Source organism: Hibiscus syriacus, unplaced genomic scaffold (genome assembly GCF_006381635.1).
Source record: "Hibiscus syriacus cultivar Baekdansim isolate YM2019G1 unplaced genomic scaffold, ASM638163v2 tig00110430_pilon, whole genome shotgun sequence".
Lineage (NCBI taxonomy): Eukaryota > Viridiplantae > Streptophyta > Magnoliopsida > Malvales > Malvaceae > Hibiscus > Hibiscus syriacus.
In genome coordinates, this window is record NW_024062734.1 from 1935064 (window position 1) to 1958053 (window position 22990).

General features: G+C 33.5%; 2 protein-coding genes across 5 annotated transcripts; both read left to right on the top strand.

The window, feature by feature from the left end:
* The first annotated feature begins 741 nt into the window (after positions 1–741).
* On the top strand, positions 742–2535 carry LOC120125349 (coatomer subunit beta'-1-like). Its single transcript, XM_039143785.1, has 6 exons — positions 742–825; positions 1466–1527; positions 1639–1693; positions 1877–1913; positions 2013–2346; positions 2427–2535. Exons 1-5 carry the CDS (start codon positions 742–744, stop codon positions 2276–2278), a joined length of 504 nt encoding a protein of 167 aa, XP_038999716.1. The 3' UTR covers positions 2279–2346; positions 2427–2535.
* A 2152-nt stretch (positions 2536–4687) lies between these two features.
* LOC120125468 (coatomer subunit beta'-2-like) lies at positions 4688–15469 on the top strand. Of its 4 annotated transcripts, none has more exons than XR_005516364.1 (26): positions 4688–4789; positions 5141–5161; positions 5246–5307; positions 5402–5456; positions 7139–7175; positions 7292–7617; positions 7717–7848; positions 7942–8090; positions 8678–8746; positions 9147–9297; positions 9406–9471; positions 9622–9810; positions 10117–10257; positions 10350–10424; positions 10538–10714; positions 10818–10909; positions 11021–11137; positions 11570–11684; positions 11844–11915; positions 12397–12593; positions 12677–12770; positions 13609–13715; positions 13962–14091; positions 14212–14412; positions 14916–14982; positions 15221–15469. XR_005516364.1 is itself a non-coding variant. In XM_039143907.1 (26 exons), exons 1-25 carry the CDS (start codon positions 4787–4789, stop codon positions 14942–14944), a joined length of 2733 nt encoding a protein of 910 aa, XP_038999838.1. In that variant the 5' UTR covers positions 4688–4786; the 3' UTR covers positions 14945–14982; positions 15221–15469. The 4 variants fall into 4 exon arrangements, 3 of the variants coding, with proteins under 3 accessions (XP_038999838.1, XP_038999836.1, XP_038999837.1); XM_039143907.1 differs by having other exon boundaries at positions 14212–14338; XM_039143905.1 differs by having other exon boundaries at positions 14916–15469.
* The last annotated feature ends 7521 nt before the right edge of the window (positions 15470–22990 follow it).

Here is a 22990-nt window from a genome sequence, read left to right on the forward strand (position 1 = left end):
ACTGTTAACTCATTGGCGTCGTGATTTGAAAATACGTGTATATATTCGATTGTGGATATTTGAATTCTATGAGTTGAGATACAAACCAACTATTTTGATACCGAAATATTTGAATATGTCGATACCATTGGACATCCCTACTCACAAGTAGGATAAAGTACACGTCTTATTTTGTTGAATCTCTTTACTATTAAAAATTATAAATGATCCCGATTATAGGTTATTGCTTTATTGAGTTTTTCAAGTATGAAAAGTTATAAAATGGTATTATTCATATGTTCTAAACTCGTCATTTTTTGTAAAAACAATTGGCGACCGTCTGAGATGGACGTTAACATTTTGATTGAGATATAATAAAATATTATGTTAATGAGCCAGTGTTTGAAAACAACAACGATGTCAACAAATATTATTAAAATATAATTTTTATCATATCTCAGCATGTATATTAATGTTTAGCTCAGACGAACATCAATTTTTTAATAGAAAATGATAATTTTGGAACATATAAATAGTTAGGTGCACAAACTAACTTACTTCAATATTTAAATGAATCGTTGTTATTTTTAAAGATCATGAGTTTGAGCACTAACAACTGTAAGGGTGATTAGGCGTCTTTTAATAGTTAGGAGATTCAACATAGTAACATCCAATAATCGGATTATTTATGTAATTTACCTTAATAATAATAACCATTGATCTTCAATGAAGATGAACTCTTCTGTCATTTTTTTGGAGGAAATGGGAAAGAAAATCACAAATAAGATTCCAAAGAGAAATATGTCAAAGCCACGCCACCTTCTCGACATCAAGGAATTAACCCACGTGACTTTTCTATCACATGGTAAAAAAAACAACGAACGTGTGAGGTTAATCGTGACCGTATATTCCAACGCGTCGTAAGTATCAACGGACGAGGCAACGTCGAATGACACACGATAGGAGAGACCGAATATTCTATGACGACGGGAGATTGGTGAAAATGAAGAAATGCATGCATATTATATTCATCATTTTGCTTAATGTCAAAGCTTTCCCCTTACCATATATAATCAATTCTTGCCTTCTCCAATTTACTCTCACTTCTATTCATTTAATCACAATAAATTTCAGCTTCTCTTGCCTCAAAAACCAACTTCAAACGATGGTGAGACTTTACTAGCCATTGATAATTATTTGTTTTTCAAGTTGGAAATTTCATGATTTATCAAGATTTTACTGATTATTTTGTGTTTTCCTGTCCCTCTCATTTGCATGAGAAAGGCCCACTCAAATTTGAGGTATACTACCATCTTCTTCTCCTCTTTATCTACGTAATTTTTTTATTGATAATCTATTTTCGTTCCTTAAAATTTTAAAATTTTATAAATTCACCCTATAACATAAAATATTATGTTGTCCCTACGATCATATGATCAAAGAGTTTTACTGAGTTTGATAGGAATTATATTATCTTTTGGTGCAGAAAGAATTTGTTCAAACTTCAGAGAGAGTGAAGTGTGTGGATCTACCGTCATCGAAACCATGATATTCAAACATTTTTTTAACCATTTAATCATATGGTTCCCCTTTCTCATCCTTGCAAAATCCACTCAACTATTTTGCATAAATTTTCCTACATGACAAATTTTCATGCAGGATTTTAGCCTCTTTGTACTCCGGAAATCTCTGTATCTGGAACTATCAGCCACAGGTATGACAATTCAATATGTATGTATGCATGCATGCATGCATGCATATATGTATGTATGTAAACAGAAAACACAAAGACTAGTTGATGGTGAAAAGAAACAAGAAGCTTATTAAGATATTCGACAATGCTTGGAGCTCTTGCTGATATACTAAGCACTAACTCAAGTTTCCAATGTTTCTGTAGAAAATGGAAAAGTCCTTCAAGGTCACCGAATCACCAGGTACATATATTGAGACATAATCTTTTGATCTCTAATAAATACTCACATTTCTAGTAATTTAGTCTCTAATGTGCATTAGAATATATTTGGAAATTGCAGTAAGGTCAGCCAAGTTCATAGAGCGGGAAAACTGGATAGTTGTTGGAGCTGATGATGGCTTCCTTCGTGTATACAACTTCGATACAACGGAAATGATCAAAGAAATCGAGGTGCATACCGATTTCATTCGGAGTCTGGCTCTTCATCCGACGCTTCCGTACGTGTTGTCGGCCTCCAACGACAAGCTTATTAAGCTGTGGGACTGGGAGAAGGGTTGGATTTGCAGTAGGGTGTTCGAGGGCCATGGACAATTGGACATTATGTGATGCAAGCTGCTTTCGATCCAAAAGAACTCGACACTTTCGCAAGTGCATCACTCGATGGCACCATTAAGGTACCTGAAAACAGAAAATCAGTGTTGAACATTGTTGAAATGTTCTGTTTGTTTGTCTGAAAATGTCCCGAATTTTTCAGATTTGGAACATGGATTCTGGATCTCTTGAGTTTACGTTGGATGCTCATTCGAAAGGGATTAATTGCATTGAATACTTCATTGCTGGTGATAAAAAAATTCTTATCAGTGTCTCTGATGATTTCGCTGCTAAGGTTCGTAACCAACAACATTTTCTTAACTATAATTTCGGCCACGTCATGTTTATCGCAGCTGCGGATATAATTTCACATTTTTTTGGAATCATAGACTCTGATTGATCAACAGGTATGGGATGTTGTGTCCAAAAACTAGAAGGGCACACACATAATGTTACTACAACAAGTGTCCACCCTGATCTTCCTATTATAATTACTTGTTCTGAAGATTGTACCGTTCGTGTATGGAACAAAACAAGTTACAGGTAAATTTCCTTTGCAGCCAATACCTTTTAGGGTAAACTACATATTCAGTCACCAATTTATTTTCGCGGTTTTGTTTTGATCATCTAATTTTTTTAAAATTATACTTAATGTTACGTTTTTGTTTTTTATTGGTCAATCGTTGTTAAAAAATAAATAGAACTATTGATGCGGTAATTTTTTAATGATGACGTGACATTATCTTATGATGACATATCAACATTGTCGTTCATTTTTTTAACGGAAGATGATCAAAACGAAACCAAAATGTAACGTTAGGTGTGATTTTGAGAAAATTTGGCATAATACTAAAATGAGCCCCCAACGTTTACCAAAATGATCATTTTGGACTATATTCTTTTTCTTAGAACATTTTGGCCCCCAACTTTTCATTTCAGGCAAAAAGGCCCCTAATGTTTGATTGAATAGTTAATTTGACCTTTATTCTTTTTTTTAAGCATTTTGGCCCTCAATATTTCGTTTCAGGATAAAAAAGACTTCGTTCAATATCCCAGCAAGTAAGTTTACTGACATTGATTGAGTTATTTATAAGCAGAATTTGTGGTCCTGACCCTGGTTTTATAACAGAGTGGTGCTTGGGTGCGATAAAGGGACGATTGTGGTCAAAATTAGTGGCACTCATGGCTCGGATTATGCTAATGTTTGATGGCATTGTGGATCATAAGCTTGAAGATGCAAATTTATTACATCGACTAGTCGATATGTTCTTCCCTTTGTCGAGTAACCAATTTATTTAAGCTTGTTATTGTACTTGTGTTAAATTCCACGGAAGATAAGTCATATTTCGTATCAATCTTGTTAAATGATGGGCATATTTGTTCAATTGGATTATATATATATATAAGTTAACAATTGTTATATTATTCCGAAAGTAAAAGAAAAAGAAAAAGAAAATATAAGATTTTATGTAAAAAAATAAGGGTAAATTATTAGTTTAGTACCTTAATTATCATTTTTATTATGTTTTGTTCACATAATTACGGTGAAGCTGACGCGTATCCTAAGATAATGTCACTTTATTATTAAAAAAATTAATTTAAATCTTACACTAAAAATAATAATTAAATGATCAAAACGAAATAAAAATGACAATTGGAGTACTAAACGTCTAATTTACATAATAATATTATATTTAATTTAAAATATAATAATCTTAAAAAATTAATTTAAATCTTACACTAATTACAATTTAAAATATACTATATAATTACAAACTATCACATTTGGCCATTTTCTCTCTCTCATTAAATATATTATAAGAAATATATAAATTGTTGTAACCCACAAATTGAATATAGCATTTGATCCATTGGACAAGCCATCGCAATTTCAATTTATTTATCCTCCAATTTGATGATAAAAGAAAATTTTAGTAGATTAAATAAATTAAATTTAATAGATGTAATGTATAATTATATAAATTATTTTAACTATCAAGTCTAATATAATAACTTGACATTATTTAAATAACTAAATATTTTAATTAATGAAATAAAAATAATAATGATAAATTAAAATCTATTTATAATGAAATGATCAGGACTATGATTCACCCACTATATTAATATAGTCATAAGTGTATTATAAAAATATCTTAACTATAGCGTGGCACTTCCATTAATTTTAACTTATCCTAGTTAAGACATTTCAACTCCTGATAAGTTATACTATAATTAATATATTTCTATAAAACAAATATAATTACTTTTAACTATAATTTATTTAAATATTATTTTTACCAATAATTCTACAAATTTATCCTTTCTTTTAATAAGGCAGAGAGTGGCACTTCCGTAATTATATCCCTTCCGAAGCTATGGGTCTCTTTCTAATTCACATTTTTAGTTAAAACACACAGTAGAACACTCTCTCTCTTACGTTACACCAATCAAAGGCACCTCTTTCTATATTGAAACCACGATCTCGTCCCGGCATCTTCTTTATAATTTTTATCTGCAAAAATGGTTAGTTAATTTATTGATCTGTTTTGTTTCGCATTAGATCTGGTTCAAATCCCCTTTGTTTCGTTCTCAATTCTCAATTTCCTGTGTAATTTATGGAACCAGAAATGGGAAGCGTTTTCAGTGATTTTATTTTCCCGCCTTTTATCATTTCAGTGATATGCAGCTAAGCTAGAGAGTTCGGGATTTCGATATGTTGAAATCTGCCGAGTGAATTTGTTTTTCTTTTTTTTTCTCTCATTTGAATTGTTCAATGTGAATGCTGCAATTCCAATTTTGTTTTCTTTCCCACTGTTGAATGATTTTGATTTAAGATTTGTTTGGTTTTGACTAATTTCTTATCTTTTTTAACAGCCTCTCAGACTCGAAATTAAGGTACGTGTTATTAATTTCATTTGACTTCTGTTTTATTATTTGCAAATGTGTGAGTAATGTTCTTAACTGTGATGTTTGGATCAGAAGAAACTTGCTCAAAGGTCAGAGAGAGTAAAATCCGTAGATCTCCATCCAACAGAACCATGGTGATTTCTAACTTTATTCTGTTTCCCATTTATTTGAATTTTATCTTTTTCAAGGTTGAAAGCTAAATGTGATCTATTATAAATGTAATTGCAGGATTCTAGCAAGTTTGTATACCGGAACTGTGTGTATCTGGAACTACCAGTCACAGGTATTTGAGCTTTATTGATTGCCAAAACTAGAAGCTTTTTCATGTTCCATGTTATTGAAATACCATAATCTGAGAAAAAAAAGGTGAATAAGGGATTTATTTTAGTATTTCAGTTGGTTTCTAGAGTTTAGTTAAATAACTATCCTGTTTGCTTCTTTTTAATCCTTCTCATTATTATACTTTTGAAGTAGTGAAGAAAAGAAACAATTTTGAAAATTTCATAATAGAGCTTGATTTTTTGGTGCCGTCTGAAACATTTTCCCACCATCTGTCACAGTGCAATTCTGTGGGTGTTGTGGGATGCTATGCAAGAAACTATGGTTGGATTATTAGATGGTTATTTTTCCATAGAAAACATATATGGAACTTAATTGGTTTAAGCCTTAATCCAGACTAATTTTGTCCATTCTGCTTAGTCCAAGTTTTTTTTTTCCTGAAAGATATAAGGTACCTAAATCTTATTTACACAATAATAATAATAATAACTACAAATGTGTTATAGACGCTTACCTCTTCCTCTCTTCACTTGAATTGAGAATTTCTTTTATATTAGAGTAACCTTATACCTATGACATGGTACTTGAATTTACTCTTTGTTTTCGTTATGAGTAATTCCATTTCTTATTCCATCACTACTTTTATGATCATCTGATCAAATCCATGGACAATGGCAGATCTTGACTATCAACTTTGGGGGTGGGGTAATTAATTTTTTTGAAGAAAAGGGTATCATATAATGTATGCGTATATATAAAGCAGAACTTTGACTATTATTTCTTTCATGGTGTTTCTTCATTAGAAGAAACTCTTAAGAGGTTGTACAAAGCAATAGAAATTGCCTCTTTTTTAGGAGAAAAGAGCCTAAAACTGTCTAAATACTATGTGAAATTGTTGAAATTTTTTCAATTTTACATCAATTTAAAAATTAGAGGGGATATGAAATTTGGTTTTCCTCCAAAAGATATATTTATTTGAAAATACTATAAAAATTAGGGGAAACCAAAAATACCATGGTTTGAGAAATAATTAAAAAGACAATATTGAAATATAAAAAAGTCTTAGAAAAACTAGCTTGAAGGATAAAATAATGCTTTAAAAAATAAGTTTAAATTCACATATTTGTTACTTATCTTTACGACAATTTAAGTCAACTATATAAAATTTATATTTTGAGGGTATCAATTTAATATAATATAAATATATATTAACTATATTTAAAAAAATAAAAGAGAAAAGATTTTCTGACATTTTTAAGGTTCTGAATGAAAAAAGTTAAAAATTTCAGGGGGTTATTGACAATTTTTCAAAATCTTGTGGCCCATGGCCCCCTCTACTCATTCTTACCTTCTGCCATTGTCCATGGAACATGGGGACATGTATCTTTTTAGCGCTATGTATATTGTTTGTCCTTTATCTGTGAAACTTTTTTTTTTGCATCTTTTTAGTTCTATGAAGAATGCAATTTTCAGATGCACCTTGATATAATTATGTCATAATACGAGTCTATAAAATTTATTATTAATTTCATGAAATTTATTTAGTTTAAGGTTTTGAATTCTTAAAATGTTATTAAAATGGTATTAGGCTTGTTTTGCCGTTTTGCTAGTCATTATATGTAGAATTTGAACTGTTTAGAGTTTTACATATTCTTTAGTGTTAACTAAGCTGTCCTTGGTGTACAGACCTTGGCTAAGTCATTCGAAGTCACTGAGTTGCCAGGTATGTGTTCATTTGTTATGGTTCATCTATCTTTGTCCGCTGGTGCTATTTTCCCATTTTCTTTCATCGTGATGATGTTATTACCATTCTCTGAAGTTGACATTTTTCATCTGCAGTTAGGTCAGCCAAGTTTGTTTCACGCAAACAATGGGTTGTTGCTGGAGCTGATGACATGTTTATTCGGGTATACAATTACAACACGATGGATAAGGTTAAAGTATTTGAGGCACATACCGATTACATCAGATGTGTGGCTGTCCATCCTACTCTTCCTTATGTGTTGTCATCGTCTGATGATATGCTCATAAAGCTTTGGGATTGGGAGAAGGGTTGGGTGTGTACTCAGATATTTGAGGGACATTCCCATTATATCATGCAAGTGACCTTTAATCCCAAGGACACTAATACTTTTGCCAGTGCATCTCTTGACCGTACTATAAAGGTACAAATGGCACCTTTCTTGTATTTTTTTTCATTATCTTTCCTGCTTCATTTGTTATAACCTTGCTGAATCAGCGTTGACTTTGTTTGAAATTTCTAGATTTGGAACCTTGGCTCCCCCGACCCAAATTTTACTCTGGATGCCCACCAGAAAGGTGTAAATTGTGTTGATTACTTTACAGGCGGTGATAAGCCCTATCTGATTACTGGTTCTGATGACCACACTGCTAAGGTATGCACTATGGTGGTACAATATATATTCTGCTATCTTTTGACCATAAATAAATCTTGAGGAACTATTCACAGATAAATTCCATGGGTGCAGGTATGGGACTACCAAACAAAGAGCTGTGTTCAGACATTGGAAGGCCACACGCACAACGTTTCTGCTGTTTGTTTCCATCCTGACCTTCCAATTATTATCACCGGCTCTGAGGATGGGACAGTTCATATCTGGCATGCGACCACTTATAGGTAGAAACATTTCTGCTTTGGTATGCTTACCCCCTTTTGATTTCTAGACATTTGTTTTGTGGTGAGGCTGATATTGTCTGGTTCTGTTTCTGCATAACAATTCAAGATTCCACCTTATTTCTCATCTTCATGTCTCAGAATTGCATCGGTTAACGTGTAAATGCTTGAGGATTGTAAAAAAATGTTGCCATGGGCATCTTGAGTAAACCTGTCCAAGGGCCAAGACCTGGACTAGAAAATTTGTAATTTGGGCTTGAAAATGCATTGGATTCAGTTGTAAAAATAAAAATATTATTATAAAAATATTTTTAATATTTTATTACATGCAACAGTAATTTGGGCTTTTGAGCTGGCCACAAGCATGTGTAAGCAAAACATAAAATTCCCAGACTGCAGCCAGTGGACTGGTCTAACCTTGAGATAGATGTAGAAATTCATGGTCTGGAACCACTTTGGTGCTTTCCCATTGATATTTCATCTTTTATTGTTTTCTTAAGATGTTTTGATCTTAATAGTCCTTGATGCATCTGGTGATGTCTTTACGTGTTTCAACTTATTTACTTTATAACCAATTCATTTGTTTTCAGGCTAGAAAATACATTGAATTATGGTCTTGACAGAGTTTGGGCAGTCGGATATATGAAAGGCTCACGGAGGTAACTTGTTTTGGTTATATCATGCAACAGTTTTATGTTTATTTTCTTCTTTTTTCCCTCACTATAACTTTTTCTAGGTTGTTTATTTATACTTAAAATGGTAGAATGAATTTTTGGTCATTAAATGCTAGAACAACTCCTGATAAATGTATTTCAAAAAGAAAAAAAACTCCTGATAAATGTGAGCAATCAACCAATACTCTCATTGAAAAAAATGTGAGAAATCAATTATAACCGTCGTTCTTTTATGTTTGACCTGACTTCTTTAGTTGTATGTTTCCTTTTACATGCAAATTGATGATATTGGATTTCTGAACCGAGTTCTTGCTTAGATTTCTGAACCGAGTTCTTGCTTAGTTTTCATGCCAAGGTAAAACTAAATACCATTTTCATCTTGCAGGATTGTGATTGGATATGATGAAGGAACTATTATGGTGAAAATTGGCCGTGAAGTACCTGTAGCAAGTATGGACAACACTGGGAAAATCATATGGGCTAAGCAAAATGAAATTCAAACCGTGAATATTAAGAGCGTAGGAGCAGATTTTGAGGTAGTGTATTTTTCATAAAAATTCTCTTTCTGCATTCATGGTGTGACCTTCAATATTGGAATTTTCACCTTAAGGAGATGGTGTTATATTTTTTTCTTTGGTTCTTAGGTTACTGATGGAGAAAGATTGCCCTTGGCTGTTAAGGAATTGGGGACCTGCGATCTATACCCTCAAGTAAGTTGCTGATTTCTAGCGTCTTTTAGATGAATTTGTGCATAATGTTACGGGTCACTCCTAAAATATGTTGATCAATTTGTTTGTAATCTGTGTTTATGTTTGTTCGTGTATAATCTTTTACCCCTTAGTCTATCTTGTGTTTCTCAGAGCTTGAAGCATAACCCAAATGGGAGGTTTGTTGTAGTCTGTGGAGATGGTGAGTACATTATATATACAGCTTTAGCATGGAGAAATAGGTCATTTGGTTCAGCATTAGAATGCGTTTGGTCATCTGATGGTGAGTATGCTGTTAGAGAAAGCACATCAAAAATCAAGATTTTCAGCAAAAGTTTCCAGGTTTGTACTTTTTTGTCTTTTTGATGATTCCTTATCTTGGATGGTATTTTTCTACATATAATTTTTTTTGTGCTTGCACACTTTGTTTTATGATGTTGAAAGATATAAAAGCATCATCAGACCTTTCGTTTCTGGAGATCTGGGTTTTGCAAATAAAATTTTGGGTAGGGACGGGGATTGCAATTTTCAAGTGTATATGATTAAAATCTTATTATGTGTATTATGTAGTTCCATTTATTATGGAATTTTATCTAATGCTATATTCAAGTTGATATTTACATATTGAAAGAGATTTAACACTTCCAGGAAAAGAGGAGTGTCCGACCAACCTTCTCTGCTGAGCATATTTTTGGGGGCACTTTACTGGCTATGTGCTCCAATGATTTTATTTGTTTTTACGATTGGGCTGAATGCAGGATGATTCGTCGAATTGATGTTACTGTGAAAGTAAGCTAAAATAGCTCTACTTGCTCCATTTGCTTCTTTTTAGCTATCTTGCATTCTAAATGTCTTTTTGGTTATGTTACGGAAAATGTCAGAATCTCTACTGGGCTGACAGTGGTGACTTGGTGGCAATAGCTAGTGATTCATCTTTCTATATCCTAAAGTACAATGTAAGTCTCTAATGTAATCTGCTTCTTAGATCAGCAAAATCAATGGACTCTTTGTTAAATGCACAACTTCTTACAGTTATGCACTAATGAATTTTGATACTTCCATGTTGCAGCAGGATGTAGTTCAATCTTACTTAGATAGTGGAAGACCGGTTGATGAACAAGGAGTTGAGGATGCATTTGAGCTTCTTCATGAGACCAATGAGCGTGTCAGGACTGGCATTTGGGTGGGGGACTGTTTCATTTACAACAACGCTTCATGGAGACTTAATTACTGTGTTGGTGGAGAGGTATTTGTGATGTGCTTATCCTTAGGTTTAAATTGCTCCATACATTTAGATGCATCGGTTTTTGTTGCTTTTGATGTTCACTTTGATCATTTAATTATTTTAGGTTACCACAATGTTTCATTTGGATCGTCCGATGTACTTGTTGGGATATCTTGCAAGTCAAAGTCGGGTATATCTGATAGACAAAGAGTTTAAGTAAGTCAATTAGTGATTGCTAATTTTTATGTCAAAGTGCTTGTTGTAATGTTGTTTGCTTGAAAATGCATTGTTAATGTCTATTTGCCCTCTTTTTTGTCATGCGTACAGTGTTATGGGATATACATTACTTCTCAGCCTGATTGAGTACAAGACTCTTGTGATGCGTGGAGACTTGGAAAGGGCCAATGAAATTTTACCTTCAATTCCTAAAGAGCACCATAATAGGTATGCAACTCAATATATTTCCTTCCATTTTCAAAGTATATAGTTGGTCATGTTCCATCATTCTTGCAACTGTTCCAAAATGGGTTGTAGATGTAAAAATTAATTTCTCCTTTCCCATTCTTTCATTCATATGTACTTCTTTTTCATTTTTGGTTCTTGATTACTCAGCTCGTGCTGAATATTTATCCCCCTTGTGCTTGGAATTGTGTTTTCATCTTTCGTAATATCTTTTCATATCTGGATTTGTTGAGAAACTCAGAATTCCCGTTTGTCTCTATAAAGTGCTTACTCTGAAGCTAGTCCCTTTACCTTTGGGCATTCCATTCCCTGAAAGCCATTTATTTTAAATTTGTTCTATTGAATTTCTCCATGTTTAAGTTGTGATTTCTGAAATACTTTTTGGATCTAATCAGTGGTTTGCATGTTTGATAGTGTGGCCCATTTCCTGGAATCGCGAGGAATGGTAGAGGAAGCTCTGGAAGTAGCTACAGATCCTGACTATAGATTTGAGCTTGCCATACAGCTTGGTAAACTAGATATTGCTAAGGTAAGAGTTGTTATCTAATTGGCTTGGGATGGAAGCGCAACTTCGTAGATCTTTTCCTTGCTGGAATATTTTATTTATTTATTCAATTTTGTGTTAAGCTTTGATTTTTCTCTTTAAGAAATTTCCGTCATCACTAAAGATTCATACTCATTTGTGCAGGAAATAGCTGCCGAAGTTCAGAGTGAGTCTAAATGGAAGCAGTTGGGAAAATTGGCCTTGTCCACTGGAAAGGTGTTGTGTGTTCTCTAATTTACCAACTTTTTCTGTTCCATTTTTCTCTGTTATGATTGTCATTCTTGATTCTCCTAGCACCCCCTTTTAGTAGCTTTTGCTTTTATATTGGTATCATGATGTGGTTACAGATCACAATTTGAGAATGTTCAATGTATTGGCTCTTGAATGAATCTCTTAAGGATGTATGAATAGTGCTTTGCTTTTAATTACTATTTTTCAATTATATGAACTATGGATTGGTTATTTAACTGGTAAATGAATTGTAAGATGGCCTTGTGTGCTCAGTGTCTTCTTTAATGACAGATGCACGTTACTGTTTTCTGAAGTAGATTATGAATTGTATGACATGCACTACCTTTTTGTCTTAATGTAGCGCAATGGGCATACAATGCTGTATAAATTGTTAGTTTTCCTTTCCTTCTCAGCTAGTTTGAATAAATTCTTTTAATTATTTTAAACTTGTCAATTGTCATTGCAGTTAGCAATGGCTGAGGAATGCATGAAGCATGCGATGGACCTGAGTGGTTTATTGCTGCTTTATTCCTCCTTGGGAGATGCTGAAGGAATATCAAGACTTGCATCACTTTCCATAGAGCAAGGGAAGAACAATGTTGCTTTCCTTTGTTTATTCATGTTGGGTAAATTGGAGGATTGCCTTCAGCTTTTAGTGGAAAGGTAATTCTGTGTCAGGTACCTGACAAAAATAGACTGTCACATGTTCCAGTAGTTATGGATTTATTGAAGTATTCGTTTTGCAGCAATCGGATACCGGAGGCTGCTCTTATGGCTCGATCTTATCTTCCAAGCAAGGTTTCAGAGATAGTGGCAATTTGGAGAAAAGACCTCATCAAGGTTAGCTCCCATTACCTTGTTTGTGGTGTTTCTTGTCCTGCTTTCTTTATGAACTGGGTTAGTTTTATCATAAACTCTTGTTTGTTTTGGTTCTCTTGTTTGATCTTCTAATAGTTTACTATTCTTCATACTCTCTAAGCTTCTTGTTCATGAATTATGCATGTGTCTTAACCATGTCAACATATCTACCTTTCCCCCCTTTTTATCCCAGATGTAAACTAGTATAGCTTGATTTCTTCCCTTTTGTTCTAATTGCTGGTTAATTTTTTATGTAACACCTTGATATTTGGCTGGAAAAGATTTGTTTGAAAATCTTCTTATGGAATATCTTTGTGTTTTGATGTGAACTAGCTTGTCTTATCCTTTTTTTTCCATACACCGAAGCATTTTAGAATCTTTGTATTTCCATTCTAAGTGCAATGATATATAATTTCTTTGTACTCACGTGACATGAATCAGTTGGGCTTGCATGTTTTAATTTCTTTGTACTCATGCTTCATCAATCAGTTGTTTTCAAACACTGAAGCATTTTAGTATCTTTGTATTTCTATTCGAAGTGCAATGATATTTAATTTCTTTGCACTCATGTGACATGAATCAGTTGGGCTTGCATGTTTTAATTTCTTTGTACTCATGCAACATGAATCAGTTGGGCTTGCATGTTTTTAATTTCTTTGTACTCTCATGAGAGATGAATCAGTTGGGCTTGCATGTTTCTGTTATGATACTCAAAAGTAGATCTACTTATCCGAACACTTTTTGACTTACGTTACTTATTATGTTTGATTAATTGAATAGATTTCTAAATGATTTGATGTTATTTTTGTGTCATCTGCAGGTTAATCCAAAGGCTGCTGAATCCTTAGCTGATTCGCAAGAGTATCCTAACTTGTTTGAGGATTGGGAACTCTCTCTTTCTGTTGAGTCTAAAGTGACAGAAACAAGGTACCAAACAGGATTCCTTTCTGTTATTTATTGTTACTTGTTATTGGTTACTATATTTGTAGGCAATTTTATTTGGTACCACCTTCACACAATCACGTTGGAGAATACATTTTCGGATTCCAGTTGTTTGGCCTTCTTGGTTGCTCTATGATTTTTTTACTTCTTGCTTTGGTTGCAAATCCTTGTTGAAGCACCCTATTTTTCTGTCTCACATGGATATGTTATCAACTTTCTATTGCTTTGTAGGGGTGTTTATCCTCCTGCATCAGACTATTTGAACTGCGCTGATAGATCGCAAATGACACTTGTGGATGCTTTCAGAAGCATGCAAGTGGAGGATGAGGAGCCACTTGAAAATGGTGATCTTTATCATGAGGTATATAATCAATATGTATTTATTTCTAATTAACAATATATTAAATCTAGGAACTGCTTTGAGTAGTTCACTCCCGGCTAAGGTCTGGTTTTACTTTGTCCCTTATTTTGTGGGATTCAGGCTGCAGAACCAAATGGATTAGAGCAGAATGAAGAAGAGGGTAGCCAAGAGGAGGTGGTTGTTGTGGATGCTGATTCCAATGATGGGGCAGTACTCGTCAATGGTAACGAGCCTGAAGAAAAGTGGGGTACGAATAATGAAGGATCCCGGTCAGCCTAAAAGCTATTGGTCGGGGCAGTGTGAAAATCGATATCGTCTCTGGTGATTAATAGTTCTAAAATGTCATACTAACCCCTTTATCTTTTGGGCTTCTCTGACTGTTTTGTTTTAGCACAGTCACTAATTGTAACAATTATACTGCCTGCTAACCTCTAAACAGTTTTCCTGACTTTGTCTTTGTCTTTCTGACTTTTGCAAATTACGATATTACTAATATAGCCTTTCTTTCTTGTATTAACAAGTTTGTTTCCCAAACTTGGGCGAAGATCAAAGATCAAATTAGTTTGACGCCTATTGTTGATAAATATGATGTACATTTATTGGCCTTCAATCCCTCATATACCCTGCAGCATTTCGTGTTTAATTTTTGTCTGTACTATCAGTTTAGTGCATTCTAACATCAAATTGATATTATTTATCTTGTATGCATTAGAACACTAATATGAGGTCTAGATAATTTTTTTATTATATGGTGTTTTTGGCAGTTCCTATGATTTGTCAAGCGTTAATTCTTACTTTTTATCGTTCTTTTCTGCTGTTGGCAGTTCTTACACCAGACCGTTACGTCCCATGAAGACATTCATTTCGAGCTCCAGTCAGCACTTATTTGAGGTTAGAAGCTGGGATTCTTATTATTTCTTGAAGGAGAAAGCCTTGTAGTTTTTCTGGTTTGAATTTGCTTAACGCGTGCCCGAAGTATGCATATTGGCCCTTTAAAAGTGTGCATGCATCTGGATCTTTATAGTGAATGTCTCCAGTCTCCGGAATGTAGTGTTTGTTCCTTTCCAAATAAAATCTAAGTAGAGTGCGTCAATAGGATAAAGCATTATCATTATCATTGTTTTAACAGATTTCAAACTATGATGTCTGATTGTCTTGCGTACCCGGTGGTTTGGAGCTGTCAAGAACATTGAATTTTGGCTTGGGGAGGGCATATACAATTACTGGTTAGCTTTGAAACTATTATTTTAGTTGCTTTGTTTTAAGTTTGACCATATATATATATATATATTCTTTCGGGGCATTGTTCGATGTGCCATTATGAATGTAGAAAGAACTTAAGAATTAGTGATGATTATCCGATTCTAGCTCATTTCTATGTTGTTTCAATTATAGATGCTACAGCACTATTTTGTTTCCCCCTTGAGGCATGAATCAATTGGTTGGGTTGTAGTTGTGTGTGGGGTTCAACATATGGAACTTGTACTGCAATATAATAATTTGGTCACTTATTTTTAACGTTTTGGTCGTATCAAATGTCATTAGTTTGATAATACATGTTAGTAAAAAAGTTTTATTTTTTAATTTGACCACTCAACTTTAAATAAAATATTAATTTGACTCATAAAATTTATATCAAATATCAATTTGACCCTGAAATTTTAAATAAAATATCAATTTAAGTCTTGGATCCAACCAAAGTTCCTCACTGCTAGTTGTCACTCATCAGCGCCATTGGTTTTTTTCGGCTATCATTGACAATCGTTGGATCCTAAAATTTTCAGTTCACCCTTATTGCTTTAATTATTTTGGAATATATTGATTGTTTATCCATTGCTTTGAGCTAACAATTGCACTCTAAATCATGAACTTTTAGCAGCTCAGGGTTGGAAATTGTAGAAAGTATCCGGTTAAGGTTTCATTGAAATGTTGATATATTTGCAAAATAAAAATAATTAAAAGATGATGATAATTGTTATATTAACTTAGCATTTCAACCATGTGCGTTCCGCAATACTAATCCCAAATTTCTCTTTTCATCCAAATGATTTAAACTTTGAACCCCCTGCAGCGGCCCGCTACAGCTTTCTTTGTAATCAAACAGAGAACGAGTTATTTGATATTCAACTACATTTGAAGACGTGTAACAGATAGGGTTTTACGGGTCGATATGTTGGACTCTTGAACAGCAAGAAATTCCAACTTTCATAGATGTTTTGATCTATTATCCTTCAGCTATTTTTTGGTTGTTTTGAGTTTTGAGATGATCATAAGCTTTTTCTCCACTAACCATTCCTCTTTGTCTCTGAACATGACATTTCCATGTAAGCATAAAACGAGCACAAACATAACCGAAATACCAAATATAAATATGGTTGATGGAGAAAAAACTTACGATAGTTAAAGGATAATAGATCGAAACATCCATGAAAGTTGGAATTTTTTATTGTTCAAGAGTCGAACATATCCATAGGTAAAACCATCTCTCCTACATTGCTTCAAATTTAGTTTAATAATATCAAATAATTTGTTAGCTAGACTGTGTTAATGTAATTCAACATATATAGATATGAGAAGAATCTCTATAATGCATTTGATGGATTGATACAATATTATTGATCTAATGTGAATACAAAAATAAGTAAGCAAGAAGATGCGAAAACATAAGAGCAACAAAGATAAATTAATCAAATCAAAGAAGAAGCAAATTAATACTAGAACATTTTTAATAATTTACAGAGCTTTGCTTTATATAGAATTAAGATAGGATAAGTGGACTGTTGGGACTTAAATAGCAGTCCGCCGCTGCAATAATATTCGTTATATAGTGGTAGCGGTGCCGTTCAACACCGTTATTGCATGATCGCGATCTCGCAATCATCACAATAACTTTCGCTATGTGTACAATTGAGATAAAACGTAACGTAGTCAAAAACACAACTGTTACCTTATAAATGAAGGAATAAAAATTGTTACTCATCATAGTTAATTTTTTTGAAGTTTAAATCTATGCATTATTGAGTTTGGAGATTTTTTTTAAGAAACAAATATTAAATTCGTGTTTAAAAGATTAAGAAAAATAAATTGAAAACTTTAAGGTCTTATAGTCGTTAGTGACAATAGCCAGTAAAGACAGATGATGGTTGCGAGTTGCGAGTTGCAGTTGAAAATGGGGGGTTTTGTTAGAATTCATGAATTAAATTGATATTTTATTTAAAGTTTAAGAATGAAATTAATATTTTATGTAAAATTATTCTCTTTTAATAGTATATCACATCAAAATGTTATAAATAGATAATTTAAATAATCAACATGTTAATTTTTTAAAATTAACATGTTATAAATTAATAACGTAAATGATCAAAATATTAACACTTTTAAAATTAATTTATGAAAATGAAATTAAAATGAATATTTTAGTGATTTATTCTTATATTTATTGAATGATTTTAATAATTAAATAAAATTTACATTTTTAAATTTTAAATTCAAATAATTATACGTAAAAAATATATTTTCGTCGTCAATAATTAATAAGAAATATTATAATCATACATCCCTTTCCTCCGCTTTGGCGCCTTCCATGTCCAAACATTTAAACCCCGTTTGCAAAATAAAAATGAAAATATAATATAATAAAACCCCTTGTATTCTGTGGATCTTTCTCATCTCTCTCTGTTACTAGGATTTTGGGTCTGCTTTTGCTCTGATCTTATGTAAGTCCTTGTCCATCCCCCTCTTCTTTACTGTCTTAATGTTCGTCTCTTTATTTTTATTTGCTTTATGCTCCGAATTCTCCTCTTTTTCAGAACATATCTTCTAAAATTCCTCCTTTCCTGGATCCTAAAGTTCATAGATTTTCATGTTATTGTGTAATCCCCAGTTCATAGTAAACCTCAGATTCCTGTTTGCTTGCTTCGAATACTCGAGAAACAGCGAGAGTATAGCAATAAGTTAATTCCCTTCTATTTTTTTATCTGGCTTAGCTGAAAGTTTCCGTTGTTATTTAGGGGATTTATCATTATGTTTACAGACACAGAATTATCTCTTATGTTTATGTTTGCATGCGCTAAACCCTTAATTCTGGGAGTTTATGAAAAAATACCTCTTTCTTTTTCCCCCGTTTCGGATTGTGTTCTGTTGTTGAATCTGCCACCGTTTCCTGATTTTTTAATTTCGTTCCTAAAAGAAGAAGAAGAAATCTTCCGTTGCTGTGACTTAATTGGGCTAGTTGTCTAACGACTTGTTCAAGATTTATTGGGCACTCTTCCTTTTTGAATAAATTCATTCATAAGGGTATCTTGTGCTTACTGTTTCATTAGTTTAGTAATGGGGATGAATAATTTGATTGTAGACGCTAGTTTTTGTTCGGGTCTTTTTTTTTTTAATATTATATTATATATTATTATGTTATTAATTAATTACATATTTTGTAGGCTAAATTACAAGCCCAAATGGACTCACTCAGCAGACCCACTCACAAACCCGGTTTAGCAGCCCACCAGCATAGATCCGACTCGATTTAAAATCTTAAACATATTAGGGTTTCTTGGAGATCCAGCGCCGCTCAATCCATTGATCTGGACCCAAATCAACGGTCCAGATCAATGACCATTCTAGGGTTACAGGAACCCTAGCCCAGATGAGTACTGTCGTTGTCGCTGCCTATTTCTCTGTTGCTTCAGCCACCAGTTCTGACGCCGCTGTCGTCCTTCCCTGCATCAACAGTGACTCACCAATCCATCAAACAGTGACCCAGATCCTATCTAAGTTAGAAAATCAGAAATATCATCCTATAATTCTATGATATTATTATCCTACATTGAGACACTCAAATATCATCAAAAACCATCACCAACAACCATCAAAGGGATCTGGGATGCAACATAAAATAAAGAAAAGAAAAGAGAGCATTCGGGTTTTGGAGAGTGAAAACAGAGAGAGAAAAGGAGAGTTTACAAAGGGGGAAAGAAAAATCCCAGGCAACCTATTCGAACTAGAGAGAAAAAAGGAAAACAAAAAGGGAGAAGGGAGAGAAACCCTTACCTCGTTTCTCCGTTGAAAGCTGAGCTCTCCGGAGTTGAAGAACCCTTCGGGTTCTTCGTGGATTCACACCGTTTGAGCCCTTTCCAAGGGAAACTAACCCTGGATTCGTGACCAGGGCGTTGAGGTGCTTCGAGTAGTACCCTTTTCTCTCCGCTCCGGCGTACGGTGGTGGCCGCCGATCAGTGGCGCCCGGCACGGTGGAACCCCACCGGAATCTGGGCTTCAGTTGAAGCTTGGAGATAATTTTCTCTCTCTTTCTCTCTTGCAGGCAAAGAAAAAAAATGAGGAAATGGGATTAATTTGGCCTAGGCTTGGCCTTATATTTGGTGTGTGAAATGACGCCGTTTTGCCAAGGGTCTGAGCATGCGTGTTTTAGCATAAAGGGTAAATGGCACTTTTGGTCCCTAATGCTTTGTAACCGTATTATTTAGTCATTAAATGAAATTTATTTCATTTTATTCGAGCTTAATGTTTCAATATTTGTATTTTGGTCTGGTGCTGTTTGTTTTATTTATTATGTTGAACTTTGGTATAGTATTTATGATTATTTCAATTTAGTCATTGGTTGTTTGTTATTCATTTCTTGTGAATGTTAGAATTGGCCATGATATTTATGTTTCTTATATTTAGTTATGTTTGGTATTGGTATATTGTTTGAATCTTTTAAGTTCCTGTTTATTCTGCAATTGACCACTGGTTTGTTCTGTTTCATTCTAGCCATCGATAATTTTCTCTATTTTATGATTCTGGATACTATAGTTTCAATTTACGCAGTTAGTCACTTGTTCATAAAGTTAGTTATTTTATGTATTTTGCGTTATGGTCTGCCATGTTGCATGTTACATTTTAACCCATGTTATATTATTCATGACATATATTTCCAAAGTATTGTGCATGTACAAATTTATTTATTTTTATTTTATTTCATTACATACGCATGTCGTATCATATATGTCTATATACATAAATTTATTAAATTTTTTACCTTGTATATTCGTATATATGTACATATATTACCAATGTTTGTTCCACGTATTTAATATGATTTATTTAACTTGTAAAAATATATAGTTGTCTATATTTTTAATTGTTCAATCATTTTCAAGAACAACGATTTGTAGAACGTGCGTGGAAAGTATCACTTGATCGAAGTGGTATAATCCAATACGACATTCGAACAAATACGAACTTGAAATAAATCCATTTTCTTTTACTAATTAATTTATTTTAATGATGCAATGTGTGTGTGTTTTTAATTTACTATTTATTTCCTTTTATTCTAATGCAAACGTTAATTTTATTTATATTCGATTCGCATATTTATAATGAGAGAATATTCTTTTATTGACAAGAATAGTCGAGTTAGTTTTTCCGATGGAGGATTACTAATTTCGATATTTCTTTTCGAGTTAAAGAATTTTCTGTAATTAATTCATTCGAAGTAAATTAATTAAATTTCAATAAATGGATCACATTTTAATTATCGATGCGATTTATAGTTTCCACCATCACGACGATATGTAAGCGACACAGTACCAATTTTTGGGCGTTGTGGAGTGTTGTCCTTCCCTACATGTAATAGACTCCCGAACCTGTTTAAATAAATCTTTGGTAAACACAGACCAGTTTTTATCTTAAAAACGATTTTTTCTTTAAATTATTTTTAAAATACGTTTTTAGGTATTCGACCTACCTAACCCAAAGGCCGATGATGACTCCCTTTCGATTTAATTCAAATTAATTCCAAATCACCATTTTTTTCAAATTAAAAGTCATAATCGTTTTTTAAAATAATATTTAATTGTTTTATCAAAAAAATGGTTATGACAGCTTGGCGACTCCGCTGGGGACTTTTTTTTTATGAGAGTCAAGCTGTAAAGTCGCTTACACATTGTCGTTGTGGTCGAAATTATGAGTTTGAGTCTTTAGTTAATTTATGATCCGTTTATTGAAATTTTTAATTGCTTCATTTTTTAACTGTCATACTAACGTTTGAATTTTTGTTTTCAGATCGATCCAAGTTTTTGTCGAGTTTTATATCTTTTTCGTTTTGAGTCAAAGGTAGGTATGCTCCTCCTCACACACATCACATACATTTGCATAACATAAGCTCTAGACACGAGCTTCGATCCAAATTAGTTAGGGTGATTGCTTTACTCTCGTAAGAATTTATTCTTCGTATGAGTTTTAGCAATTAACCCATAGGATACATACCTTATACCTTCGTAGGGATTTATTCCTCGTATGGGTATAAGGCAGTGAATCCCCTCGAATTGAACTCGTTCCGTTCGAAACCTGTAATGGGTGAGGATCGAGGGTCTAGCAGCCCAAGGGGGCACCGACATTAAGGACAATTCGAGTCCCATTTTCTTGTTAGAGCCTAAACCATGCATATAGTGAACCGTAGAACGGTCACCCTAGGTATAGGCATATCGAACCTCTGTCTGTCATTAGGTACCCAAAATATGTGTACACAAAGGAGGAACGTTTCTGAACCTTTCCTTTTTGCTTTAAATTATGTTGAATAATAATGCGAACTAGATACCATGCAGTTAGAATTATTTTCTTGAATTAATCATTGTGGGTAGAAAGCATGTCCGGGTAGGAATGTTATTTAATTAAAGCATGTTCGGGTAGATATCATGACGGGGTAGGTGTTATATTCATCTCTGAATAACATTTTTATCTGTATCAATTATCTTACCAGTACTAACTAATTTCTTTTCTTTTGTTTGTATACACTAACTTATTTATTTTTTTATGTCTTTTTTCATCATTCTTTGCATTGGATTGCATCGTCATGATATAATGCAAGAATGTTGATCCATAAGGGGATATTCATGAGAAACTTTCCACAAGAAGAGATAAAAAAATTTCAATCAAGCAGTCACATACACAGACATCAACTGAGGGCTAAAAAGAAGGCCAGAGTACCAGAATGAGATATGCTCGAAGACCATATAGCATTCAAGATGACGATCCACTAATCCGAAGAGTAATCCAAAGATCATTGAGGGGCATCAGTTCCAAATACAAAGATCTGAGACGAAGCAGTGAGCTCGAAGATCGTGTAATATTCCATACTGAAATGACGATCTATTGATTCGATGAGTCATCCAACAGTAGATTCTTATCTACGATCCTACCAACGTAAACCACCAAAGAGTGACGCACTGACTTCAACACTGAAGGGGCATCAACCGAGTTAGATTACAGAGTATTGAGAGGCATCATTTTTTTGAGGACGAAGATCCGAGATGAAGTAGTGATCCACTTCAGACTCAACCATCTAGGCGAAGGCATGTCTGTAAAGTAGACTATTTTGTAATGTGAAACCTTTTATTTCTGGTGAAAATTATTCTATGATATTCATCGTTGGGATCAACATTTTTGCACCTGCATTTGCATCTTTGCATTTGGTATATGCATTTCATTTTTAAGGATTTTCATAAAAACATTGAGGTAATTCATGGAGGATTTGAGGAAGTGGTCCTAACCACATTGAAAATAAAAGCAAGAAGTTGAAATCAACACGATGAAAGCTTGTTCGGCTGGTTGCAGGGTTGAGTCTACCAGGACAATCTGAGAAAAGAGTCTCCGTTTCTTGAGGTCTATGATGTTGATATCACATAGGAAGCTCCAGTCATTCCGCTGAGAATTGTAAGGCACTGAAGATCAAAATCTAGAACCTGATGGATTCAGGGGCATGGATAATCGAAGAATGATGGGGGCATTGCATCTACCATTTGCATCCATAGAGATTATTTTGTTTGAACTAGTTTTGTTTTACCTTTACTATTTTCTTAAGTATTTTTAATCTTAATGTTTGAACTTATGATGCATTCTAAGGTGG

Coding starts and splice junctions, on each gene's coding strand:
- LOC120125349 (XM_039143785.1), top strand. CDS start 742: ATGGGAAAGAAAATCACAAATAAGATTCCAAAGAGAAATATGTCAAAG. Junction 1,694..1,876: donor TCTGGAACTATCAGCCACAG/GTATGACAATTC, acceptor ATGTTTCTGTAG/AAAATGGAAAAGTCCTTCAA. Junction 1,914..2,012: donor CAAGGTCACCGAATCACCAG/GTACATATATTG, acceptor TGGAAATTGCAG/TAAGGTCAGCCAAGTTCATA.
- LOC120125468 (XM_039143905.1), top strand. Junction 5,457..7,138: donor TCTGGAACTACCAGTCACAG/GTATTTGAGCTT, acceptor CTTGGTGTACAG/ACCTTGGCTAAGTCATTCGA. Junction 10,258..10,349: donor GAATTGATGTTACTGTGAAA/GTAAGCTAAAAT, acceptor GGAAAATGTCAG/AATCTCTACTGGGCTGACAG.